The sequence below is a fragment of the Lampetra planeri genome, chromosome 17 (genome assembly GCF_965212315.1).
Source record: "Lampetra planeri chromosome 17, kcLamPlan1.2.h2, whole genome shotgun sequence".
NCBI classification, from domain to species: Eukaryota; Metazoa; Chordata; class Hyperoartia; order Petromyzontiformes; family Petromyzontidae; genus Lampetra; species Lampetra planeri.
The window spans coordinates 8,485,451-8,498,540 of NC_136123.1; the positions used below are offsets into that span (position 1 = coordinate 8,485,451).

Genomic DNA, 13,090 nt, shown 5'->3' on the forward strand with positions numbered 1-13,090 from the left:
GTATAATAATCGATTCACACACATAATTCATTGGCATGTATATTGAGTGCAAGCATCAATGCAACCTTACATTCATAAATCACGTCATATTCTGCTCGATACCCTATCCACAGCCATGCACGTGCTCCGTCGGGAAGGGACATCATCAGAAGTTAAAATTACCTCGCTGTTAACAACCCACGTTTCTCTAGGCTTGCAGAAAATTTTAAGATGAAAATATAAGCCAGTGGTTCTTAACCTTTACTGCAGCCGTGCACCTGCTTTGCTTCCTAATCGTTACAAAAATGTAGAACGTAAATACATAGGGGTTTAATGAAACAAAGTAATTGCAATTACATGCCCGTGCTTAATTTGTGTTTCGATGATTGACCTTCTAAAGAAATCTGGCTGTGTCGTGCACCCACAGAAAGGGCATCTCGCACCCGTAGCGGGTGCAGCGTGCACCCCAGGTTAAGAACCAACCATCGCAACTGATAATTGGTTTGAATGAGCAGCACTCAATGGCATTCTTTGGACAGGATTGTAAAATGGTTGTGTGCCGGCCATGCGTTAAGTCACACACAATAAATGCATGTGGGCGATGCGGAACATATCTGGTGCTTTGTATAAAAGTGTCAGTTTTTGTACCAGTTGAAAGGGTAGACACATATTACTATATTTTGCCACTGGTAAAGGAGGTCTCATAGTATATCTGGTGCTGCCCACTCACTCACCAGTAGTTCCTCCTGCCCACACAGTTGTTGAGCCAGTGGCAATGATGGTCGAAACGAGCAACACATTTATTGCATGAAATGCAATGTTTTGATTTGGATGCCCTAAAAGAAACAAAAAACAACGCTTTACAAACCTAAAAAAGAAACCACTCAATAAAAACAGTTTCAGGTAACTTAAAACAGCTTGCATTGATTATGGTGAATACATCTTGTCAAAGCTAGCAACACCCAAATAAGACTATCCATTGGCTATGGTAGTGGCCACCATGCATCTTTACATGAAATGCTTGCTTTGTTAAGAATTTATCATTTGTTTGTTCCCTGACGCAAGTATTTATCTACCTCTTAGTGTCATTCAAAGCACGCATCTTGCCATGCTTCTTCACGTAACCTTTTTTATCTTTTGTTTTCTGTCACAGCAGGTAATAGGCACTCGATTGAAAAACGTCTTCTTGAGGAACACAGATCTTGCTTTTCATTAATAAATTCAATTTTCCTGAAAGCACTCCAATTTATTTGCATATTTATTTATTTTAATCCTGTTTCATCTTCAATAATTGGTCTAGGCATACATAGTGCTGTGTTTTCTAATTGTCTTTCCAACAATTATCTTAGTTCATAAATTTGGAACAGCTACACCGAGATTACATGAAGGCTATTGACAGCAAGTTAAGAATTTATTTTCTGAAATTGGATTGGAGAAATTGGCATAAAAAATGGAAAAGATTAACCATCTTAAGACAGTTACGATAACAACGTAAGGAAATGATTGCAGAACTTAACAAAGGGGCCTGCAATGTTGGGCCCCCAATTAAATAATAACAAACAAAAATTAAGTACAAAAACTTCACTGAACATACGGAAATTGTTATAAGAGGGCAGCTATTTACATGAAAACATTATATAAAAAAACTTTTCGGCAGAAATATCAGTAACCTGTATCTGTATGCATTTTTTCCCCAAGAGCTGAAGGTGACATAAAAACTGATGTAAGCTTAATAAATGAATATCAAAGATGGCTGTGTGGAGATTACAACAGAGAAGATAACACCATCAGGTGCCCTAAACATATGAGCAACAAAGTAAAATAGTGTGGATACATGCAGCACGCAGCCGTAAACCTCATATGATGTCCACTGTCATATTAAACAAACCTACCAATAACACCCTGGGCTGACCTGGCAATAAAACAAGCCGAAAAGTTAATTAAATAGCAGTGGTTCACTAGCTTGCACAACCCTGTCAAACCTATTACTAATACAGCATCTGCTGCAGATAATGTTAAGCACACACAACTGAGTAATGATTTCTGCACAATCAGCCTCATGCATGTGCCTGGATTTTGCGGCTCTTCTAAACAAATAAACCATGAAATGCAATGTTCAATGACAGCTATACTAATAAAATAAAGAATAAATGATGGCTTTTATGTCATTCTAAGGAATGGATGAAGGCCTCCCCACACTGTATCGGGCATGGGGTTTGATTGACTATACTTCTCCACACTGGTTAATGTGGGTTGCTCAAGCAAGGGGCCCAGGTCTGGTTCAGTTATCACTCGCCACTGTTCGCCGTTGCTCGGAAATTAACTCATCAGAGAATAGTGTGTTAATAATTGCACAATTGCCCTAGTGTTAAAATGTAGGGACAAAAAACATTGTGTTAGATAATGGATTAAAAAAGTGTTATTTAGAACACAGATGAACCTAATACGACATGTGCCTGTCTAATAAAAAAATGACTGAAATGTAGCCAGCATTACAAAACATTAATTTAATTACTCAATGAGCCAAAGGAGAAAATATGTAACATAGGTAATTTACTTTTATGTTCATCTAAATACACCTAACTGCCTAAAACAGCACTGCATCCGTTATGATGGCAAATAGGGGTTTCAAGAAGGAAAATATTTGTCTGCCAGAGAGCGATTGGTGTCAAGGCTCCGAAACTACACAGGTGAACACGCAGAGTATTTGTGCGTGTCCAAACGAGATAGCAATGCTGGGCGCGTCAGTGGTTGCCAGAGATTACGTCACCACTCCTGCTACACGAGCCAATCAGCTGCCAGGAAAACAATCCTGCAGTAAATTCCCCGTACAACTTGGCCACTCTGACATCATCAACTTACCTCAGCCAGTCCTGTGGCTGAGATAAGTTATATATTTGTAATTACGGGTTTTCCTTGCTTTACGCGGTAGATGCATTCCAAGAAAAGGACACACAAAGTGAAACCACATGTGACCGGCCTGCCAAATAGTGCAAACATTACACACACAATGATGTCCCATGTGTGATCACATAGTCGCATGTGAGTGAATTCAAACCGCATATAGTGAATTTTGGGTAGAAATAGGTTAGCTGCCTATATACGTGCAATCACACAAACCGAACCCACATAAAGTGAGTGAGAGACACCTGTACTGTTTTTAAAAGTAATGTAGGTGTGATGTGTGAATTTATTTCATGTCCAGTTATCGAGTGTGTTACTTTGCATGGGAATGTCTTCATGTGTGGTGTGAGAGTGTTTTTGTGTAAGTTTAGGTGTATCTATGTATGTGTCATATACCGTGCCGGCTTTAATAGGTGCTTGCTAACAGTCTGTTAAAAGGTTATATTGGGGATATTTTTTGTCTAGTTTTGGCAGTGCGCTTGTGTGGGGAGTGGATGTGTGCAATTTTGCTCGCATGTGTTTGTGTGTTTCTGTGTGTATTTGTGAGTGTAGCTGCGTGCGTGTGTATTCGTGTCTGTGTGTTTGTGTGGACGTGAGTAATGGAGAACTTAATGGTGTTCTCGGCTGCGCCCGAGTTCTCACAGAATTTACACGGTTCCCCTTGCCTGAATCCCACATGGAATCAGAGTTCGGACAAGTTTTGGCTTACGCAATTTATAAAATTGCGCAAGTTGTTCAGTGCTCAGGCCCCTGGAGAGTAATGCTGCCAAAACACTACTTGCCCACATTAAGCTAAATTTAAACAGAGCAACTTTTGTCCAGTAATGTTGCCAAAAAATGTGTGTGTTACAATGGTCTTCCACGGGAGAATGAAGTTGCCTACTTATCTCTCTTCTATCGCTATCACCATGGTTATAGTCCCTGTGAACTTCACTCATTGATTGCTAGACCAATGTTGAGGACTTGACCTACCAAACTGTTTCATCTCGTCCATACTGTGTTAACCCGCCATACTGCAGGTCAAAAGAATTACTTCTTTTTTCCTCACACCGATCGACTGTAAAATACCCTCCCCATCCTCTATTTTCCCAAGCTCATATAACTTTGCTTAATTCAAGAAACGAGTTCACTCTAATCCATTACAACTTTGAAAGTGCTGTTTGTTGCTGGCCATTAGACATTTTAAGCCCTACGGGCCGTGCTCTGTAAATGTGTAATCAATTTGTTTTGCCCTCGCTTTAACGATTTTAAATTGCAACTTGCATCTCACCACCCTGTTATTGCTTCCGGTGTTGCATTTATTGAATATCTGGGATATGACCATCAAAATAAAAACATTTTGTTTATAATTTTACCATTTTACTCCTCCACATCCATTTCCTCCATTCCTGATTATTTTAAATGTATAATTTCCATGTCTTTTCTGGGTGTAAACTCTAACAGATGTGCGCCTCTCCCATTCCTCACTCTATTAAACATACCAATCATCCTCTAGTCTCAAACTTTTACATACTTTTAACATAAAAGTAATCCATTAAATGTTTAACATGTAGGCTTTTGCAACCAATATCATCCGTAAATTTACGTGATCTAACCCACAAAACCTGTATTATCTATTACAATGTTGTAATGGATTACATTAGAAGTTGTTTCAATTACACAGATTTAGCATAATAATAGGGTTTTTCCCCCCTTTTTCTGGAAACAAAACTGAAACCTTTTTAGAAGGAATCATGTGTGCATTAACCACAATACTTGTGGTCAAAATGCAATTTAAAAAAACACTGATAATATGTGCATTGTCCTTGAAACTGATTGGTCCACACCAGAGACAGCTTTCTTTTGAGCCTCGTCTCATTGCATTGTCTTTGAGCTGTAAGCCTTTTGGCGTCCTCTGGTCTAGCACCAATTGAGACGAGGCTCAAAAGAAAGCCGTCTCTGGTGTGGACAATCAGTTTCAAAGACAATGCACATATTATCAGTGTTTTTTATATTGCATTTTGACTACAAGTATTGTGGTAATGCACACATGATTCCTTGTAAAAAGGTTTTAGTTTTGTTGCCAGAAAAAAGGAGAAAAACCCTATTATATTTTGGTACTGGCAAAGGAGGTCTAATGATACAGATTTAGCAGTTGGTTCATTTTTCATACATTTAGTCAATGTCTTCATCTTCATGTTATGTTGTTGGAACATATATGATAATTACCTTTAACGTGTAGTGATTCTCGAGTCTAAATGTTAGCTGGGTAACTTTAGCTGCTCTACTCTTGAAACACGTTTGCTTCCCAAAGACTAAGAATCATATTCCTCCACAATTACTGGAAACTCTCCCTCTATGATAGAAAAGGTCTCCATCCCTGTGATTATAACCAGGATAATTTAGACATGATCACACAATATTGTATTGTACCAATTGATGGGTGGATCAAAGATCAAGCACATGGAAATATTATAGTTTGTTTTATTTGTAATGACAATGTTATTCCAATTGAGCTTTTGATGTCATTGTAATGAGACGAAGATATGTTAATGTGTAGCTCTCGAAGAAAGCAGGGCATCACCCTATTTAAGAAGATGGCTTGTGGAAGACTATATCATGAAGCTACTTCTCAGGTGTCTTCAATTGACTATCCATTATAGGTGATGTATCTTATCCCGTTCACTACTTTGAGGGAGTTTGTAGCAGTGAATGGATATTTACACGAATGTATTTTTTTTCATTACAAGTATTTTACAGGGATATCATTACTTTTGGTTACAAATTTCATTTGGAAAATACCTGTAATGTAAAAAATACTTGATGTATTTTATGTCGTCATTGGTAACTGGGTTTAGACCATCAACTCACAACACTCCAGGACTCAGGTTTTACCACATATTGCTTGGAACTGAATCCAAAGATCTAAATGGTGCAGGTTCAGTGTTCTGACATGGTAACTAGCACCCGGAGCCACCCAAAGGTCAATTTTATGAATGCACAATTAAGGCAGAGAATGCATTTGACCTTTTCAAATTGGCATGGACTACATTTATGGTGCTTGCGGGAAAAAATAACTCGTGACATTTCACCCATACTCACACTTCGGTTCTGCAAAGCACACAATAGTTGTTCTCGATAACGTGAGCTCGCACGCTGCGGTCAAACATTGGCACTGGTTCACTGAAGATTTTGCTGCGCACATTATCATCTGCTGGGTCAATAGACACTGCCAATATATGCATCAGCACGTGAATGGCAAGTACCAACGATGTGACCTGAGGGTGAAGACCAAGTTAAGGTGCAACACTCTGCATTAACAGGGAATCGTTAATATAAAACACATTCATATTCTTGGGTCTTTCGGTAAAGTCACGTAGATAGGTTCAAATGAAATAAAATAAACATTTTTTAGATAGGTTCAAATAAAATCAACAAAAATAACAAAAGTTTTTGTTATTTTATTTGTACCTATCTAACAAAAAACATTTTTTATGTTATTTTATTGGAACGTATCTACGTGACTTTACCGAAAGACCCAAGAATATGACTTCCTGTAGTCACGAAAGCTTCAAGTCAAGATAAAACACATTTTCTACGCTCGTAGGATTAATTCTACATCAGCTTCCCATTTGAAAATAACAAGCAATTTTAGTTAATAAAAACATGAACACACATTCTGCACCATGTCAACGATATAATACAATTTTGAAATATACATATCCAAATGCGACAGCATTTCAAGACGTGTAATGTCATACCTTTCATATTTCTTATTTATAAGAACGGTTCAGCATGGCAACTTTGCATTTACCCAGGAAAGCAGGTATTACACTGCAGACTGACAAAAGCTCATCATTAAGTATTACATTTTAATTGCTAAATATATAAATGGTTCACATTTTGGACACCAAGTCTAAAACAGAAAGCTTCCCCATGCTGGACAATGGTCATTGCCAAAAATGTCTGGCTACAAGAGAATACTAAACACCACTAATATAGTTCCATAAATGTTGTGAAGATACGTTGCCGTACTTTCATCTTTGCAAAGGATACAATGTAGGCCAATGGCTGCCAGTGACTCCGCATTAAGGGGAAGCAAGCTCCAAAGCCGACAGTCACAAAATAGGTGATGGCCAACCACGCGGTAATCTGCTGTAGGTGCAGTGGCCAGCTCCAGCCATTTTTTCGTGGGTGCTTGCGTGGCATTGATACTGTCCCAGTACCCAGGATGTTCTGGCTACTCCCTGGCCCCGTCCGGTTGCTTTTGCTGCAGCAGGGTGACATCTGCATCACAAACGTCACGACGAGGGTGAATGCGGCACCATCGCACATTCAATAAAACGGGGAAGAAACAATTGACATGTTCGTTAAAGGCAACACGGCTGCCATTTCTCAGGGGAGCTCCGAATTGTCCACACAGCAGCCTATGATGAAAGCACTGGAGAATGGTGGGGATGTTTTTATCTTGTGTATACGTGTGTGCATGCGAAATAAAAATACTCGATGTGGTTAAAGATATTGGGTTTTAATATTTATAGAGATTTCCCTCGCTCTATGCGGATTTGGTTTGTGCGATTTCGCGTATATGCGGCAAACCTATTTATACCCAAAATCTTCTCTACAGGCATACCTCTTATATCGCTGCCTCTTATAATGCTGTTACATTATGACGCTCTTTGTCCTGGAGGGAAACTCCTTCGCAGTTCAGCTCATATATGAAAGAGAGTAGACATATATGCTCTTGTGGAACCGGAATCGAGGTGTCCATTGTATCGATTCGGCTTGTAGTAGATCCGACAGCCACGCTAGAGTATCGATTAATTGAGGATTAATCGCTGCATTAATTAATTTGTGGTCCATCGATCGAGTAAGCTCATTGGTTAGTTGTAGCTTCTCGCGGAACGCGTGTTTACGACAGATGGTGGTTAATCTTATGCAAGCTCTGACCAAATGCTGTTGGTAACGCATCTCCATTGGAACCATGTTATAATGGCCTTTATTTAGACTGTAAGAATCCGACGATCTATGAAGCTCTTTCTCACAGATGTCCACAGATGTGGTCGGACGTGGGACATCATTGTGTGTACGTGCTACTCAGCAGGCAGCTTTCTCGTGAGGTTTAGCTTTTTGCGCCTTTTTCTTGAAACGCATCTACCGCATAAAGTGAGGGAAACATAGTTTCAATTGATCTCTTGTGTTACTTGCTGACCATAATATATGCTCATGAACAGTACCTAATAAGGCAAAGAGCAGATTTTTTTTTATATATATCAAGTGCCATGTGTAAGTAATGGAAACATTTCTGCAAATACTTAAAACAAATAAAAAAATGCAAAAGGCCATAGCTTTTTTCACATAGTAGCACAAAAACAACTTCTGCTTAAAGCACTTATGATTAAGGGAGCAGAGCTGAGAACCACTATACTTGAAGCATTTAAAGAAAAAAATAGGTGAGGTATGTCAAATGCTCTGCTTGTGCATGGCAGTCCTTTTTCCCACAATCAGCAAGCTTATTTTGAAAAATGCAGCCCTACAGCATAACCACCTTATTACATTGATTATGAGAAATATTTTTACGAAAAATACAGCTTTAATAGAACGCATATTAAAAAAATATACCGTATTGGCAATGTCGAATAAAGCATTGACTTCAATGAAAACAAAAGCAAATGCTTTCGAGAAAATTACAATAAACATGTTCGACTCACTATGTATCAAAACATAAATAAAATACATGCACAATAACAATACAGGAGAATTATTATCAGCCATTATGAAGCCACTGCACAATGAAGGCCACCCCAAGTTCTTGCAATCCCTCACGGTCTTGTGATGCAACAATCTACTTAGCTCTTCCACATGAGCGGATCTCATTGATCCAACTCAGCAGAACACCCACCTTTGGCTGCCACTCCATCGTCAATCCATCGTCAATCCAGTCCATCATCCATCATTCCTTCTAGCGATGGGTTGTGCCCAAGCTCACTTACTTTTTCTTAACAGTCAATATAAAAAAAAATTACTCACATGTATGTTGAGCCCACCTTTGCTGCCTTCTTTATTAAGCTCTTCAGTCATGATAAAACCATTTACAAGGATGGAACAGCTACACCGAGGCTGTGAGGAAAGTAACAAAATACGTATCAGAAGGGGAGTGAACAGTGAAGATATTTTCTAAAAACTGGATGGAGAAATATACATGCATAATATACTGTATTCCACTTTCAAAATAATATAGTACAAATTTTTAACATCTGAAACCCATACAGTATACTGGTAGTTTTGCTTTCGTAAATAATACTTAAATTATTTACTTTTCTTGGTTAAATGAGGCACTTAGTTCTCATGTAATTGAAATGCGTCTCTGGCCACGCTGTTCTGAGAACTGTGGTCCTGAAAGCAAATGCCACTTAACTGCTCAAACAACATTCAGGGGCACTAAACGTCAGCACAATTTATGTCAACAGCAGCATCTGGTCTGCTGTCCATTGCTTTATTTTTAAAAAAATCAGGCAAGGTGACCAGCACTTTAAGCAGCTTCGGCTCTTTGGTGATGGAGTCTGTTAACACTCATTTACACGAGTGAGTTAATGCTCATCTCATCTGTGCAGTGATCGGAGACATTTGTACATTAGCCATCCTTGTGGAGGGGGCATGAGGCAGCGAATCAGTAGCAGGATATGGGTCAGTGCAAGGGAGTTTAGGAGAACATTAAGCCGGCTTTCCCACATATTCGTGGACAAGCAATGCATCTCACACGTGTAATACTGTACAGTGCTTTTCTTTTCAGGCTGTCAAGTCAGTCCAGTGCAGGGAGACAGTGCTGTCTGCTCTAGTTCACATATCTGCGACACCAGGTGTGCCCAAGTGCACCCAGCTGTTTCATATGTTGATCCTCAGCTACCGAAATTATGGCACAATGATCAAATTTAACAGCCTAGTGCTTTGATATATGCACTGAATAATCTCCATTAAGTTGTATTTATTTATTTTACCAGGTAAGGCCCACTCAGATATTTTTCAGAAGCGACCTGACCACACATGATCGCTCAACGAAGTGGCTTATCATGTGCAAATGTATCACAGCCAAATACTCTAAAAGCATGCTTCTAAAGTGGAGTAAGTTAAATCCTTTAGCCTACACACACGTCATATCATTGAGTAATTCCTATCCTAGTACTGCACTTATACATTGATATAAGAAGCAGGTGTGGTAGCCATGATGGACGATATGTGTAATCCTGCATTTGGAAGCAGAGTTGGTCGACCACATAGAGATCATCAGGTGCATAAAAACCCACCTGCATTTGCATGGCGACAAGACAACCTAGAGATGACAGTATAGCAAATAAGTCATAGACCTATCTGTAGCAGATCTTTTAGTATGTATTCCCCAGTATGCCCGGGTTTTCTCAAGGTGCCCTCGCTTCCTACCACTTCAGAGGGATATTTGGCATAATATACTGTATTCCACTGACAAAAAAAAACATTATTGACACTGATGCATACCTGGGTACGTGTTCATGTTAAATACCATGCAATGGCAGCACACTATAAACTCACATTAAATTGTGTTTGTATAGTTTTCCTACTGGGTGAAACGCATTCACAACACAGGTCTCAATGCACAAATTCCAAAGCACATTCACCGATGTCTTTGTAATAAGTGACTTGCTAAACAAAATGACAAAACGCTTTGAGAATAAATAAAATAACCGAAAATGACCGCGAAATAAAGGTTCAAACAAAAAAGGAATACCTGCAATATAATTATATATAGTACACTTACAACCTTTTCGTCAATCCACTACTGAATGAATGCCTCCTTACGCTGTATTAGGGCCATGGGGGGGATTGTTTGACCATACTTCGTCGTGGAGGTGGTGGGATAGGAGGCCAGGCCAGGTTCGAATATCACTCGCTAGTGGCATCAGCCTTCACCTGCAATCCGACTCAGATGTCGGGAGCATAGGCCAGTGCGCCAACCAATGCGTATCCGCTCCTCCACGCCACATTGTGTTTAACGCAACATAGTAATATTAATACCCAGTTAAACTTCCTGGTTAAATGGTCAATCAGAATGCCTCCTGTTGCTCAGTCGGGTGCAATGAATGGTCTCCCACTGACGGCTCTCATGATAAATTTCACATTCCCACGGCAGGAATCAGCCTCCATTAACTGACCTCTACTGCCGACTAAGTGTTACGAATTTTATCGACCGTGAAGGGATAACCGGCGGAGGTGACCTTCCTATATCGGGTGTGGGAGGAAAGGACGTACACGATAAACTTGAAAACATACGCGAGTTAAAAATGTCACGTTGAATGTAAATAAAAGTGGGTGTTTGGGCAGGGCACGCCGCTGTTTACAAAGGATGATGATGATGCTGGCCGGGTGGTACGGAATGGCAGCTAAAGGATGGAGGGGAACGCGCGCTCGAGGACGTCCACGTGAAGTGAGCTTCTGCTGCGGGGACGGGGGCGCTGAACGTATTTCAGATGCGACTCGACCGCGAGAGACAATGATGAAGACGATGCGAGTTAATCTAGATTTGAAGCTTTCGTGACTGCAGGAATCCATACTCTTTGGTTCTTTCGGTAAAGTCACGTAGGTGTAAAATAAATCACGACGTTTCGGGCGCAACACAAGCGTCAGTCATCAGGTGGGCTTTCCCACCTGATGATGTGACGCTTGTGTTGCGATTGTGTATTTTATTTTATACCTACGTGACTTTACCGAAAGAAGCAAAGAGTCCAATGCGATTTCACAATATTCAGACGTAGAAACGAGCGCGTTCTCTTCCGAGGCGCACGTGAAATCGATGGAGGGGGAGCTCCCACGTCCCTTTTAAAGTCCACGTGGGTTGATTGCTGCTGCGACTGAGCGGCGTGGAAGTGGCCCTCGATTCAGCGATGGACAGCGAGAGTATGGTCGTATTCTTGGTTCTTTCGGTAAAGTCACGTAGAAGGGAAATAATAATAAAATACAATTATAACAAATACAACAATAAAATGCTCACGACGTTTCGATTGCAACACAAGCAATCATCATCAGGTGTGAAAACCACAGCAAGAAAATTTGAAAAAAAAATATTGCTGTGGATTTCACACCTGATGATGATTGCTTGTGTTGCAGTCGAAACGTCGTGATAATTTTTATTTGTAATCTATTTTTTATTTTATTATTTCACTTCTACGTGACTTTACCGAAAGAACCAAGAATATGAATCCCTGCAGTCACGAAAGCTTCAAATCGAAAATTAAAGAGTATGGTGGGTTATGCTAACAATGTGTTTCGTAGTATAACAACAATTCGAGTCAACAAATTGTTCGGCGATTGCGCAACAACAACAAATTGTACCGCGCGTTGAGCCATATCGGTGCTCAGCACTCACCTCAGCCTCTTAGTGGGCGACTCGGCGAGTGACGACGCCCGTGTTGCTGCAGTGCATCGCCTTCCTTTCCCCTCAACAATTGTAAGTCGATCGCTACCAAACTGTGTAAATGATAATAAAAAGATTCCGATTCTAAATGCGTCGCTGGGCCTGGGTTAAATGCCGCAATTCGCGGACGGCCTTCGCGTTCCTTTCACGCCAAAAACACACGGATAAACAAAGCGCTTGGATTAAGGCGAATGCAGTGGGAATCAACTCTACCTGTCGCTATTATTGTTGTTGTTAGTATCGTTGTTGTTGTTTTAATTCTAAATATTAGAAGGCAGCAGAGGCAGCCGTCCACTCTTACCGCCGACGCTCCACAGACGCAGATTCTGGTAACCACGGCAACGCCCCCCTCCCCCCGAGACCCCGCGTGACCTCACCCGCGGATTCACCCAATCCACGCGTCGCTGTGCGAGCACGTGATCAACATAAGCTCCTTCCCCCCCCTGGCTACAAAGGCAAAGGTCCCGCGCCGCAGCCTGTGACAGACTCTGGGGGCAAGGGGCCGTCCGTAAATGACGTCACGCGATTTGTGACGATTTTAATCCCCCCCCTTCGTCACACGGCGTCACAAAAAGTCAGACCCCCCCCCTCAAATATGACGTCACAAAGCTCTGCCCCCCCCCCCAAAATGCTTAAAATCGCTTTGAACTATTGTCATTGTAGTGCGTATTTAATGTGCCGCTGCACTCTGATGTTGTAGGAGAAAACATTTATTTAAAAAATATTTAATTAAGTAGAACGTGTTGTCTATATTTATTTAAAGTTGCGCATTTTGACGTGACG

General features: G+C 40.6%; 1 protein-coding gene across 1 annotated transcript in view; it reads right to left on the reverse strand.

Annotated features, from left to right (window-relative positions):
- The window catches only part of LOC144723340 (putative palmitoyltransferase ZDHHC11B), a 28,386-nt gene extending 15,753 nt beyond the window's left edge, over nucleotides 1–12,633 (reverse strand). The window contains exons 1-6 of the mRNA XM_078602049.1: nucleotides 12,521–12,633; nucleotides 12,260–12,360; nucleotides 8,893–8,982; nucleotides 6,919–7,149; nucleotides 5,965–6,140; nucleotides 714–815 (exon numbers count right to left, since the gene is read on the reverse strand). Of these exons, the coding sequence (XP_078458175.1) occupies nucleotides 714–815; nucleotides 5,965–6,140; nucleotides 6,919–7,149; nucleotides 8,893–8,943 (560 nt within the window). The 5' untranslated portion in view covers nucleotides 8,944–8,982; nucleotides 12,260–12,360; nucleotides 12,521–12,633. The remainder of the gene's footprint in view (nucleotides 1–713; nucleotides 816–5,964; nucleotides 6,141–6,918; nucleotides 7,150–8,892; nucleotides 8,983–12,259; nucleotides 12,361–12,520) is intronic.
- Nucleotides 12,634–13,090: the final 457 nt, after the last annotated feature.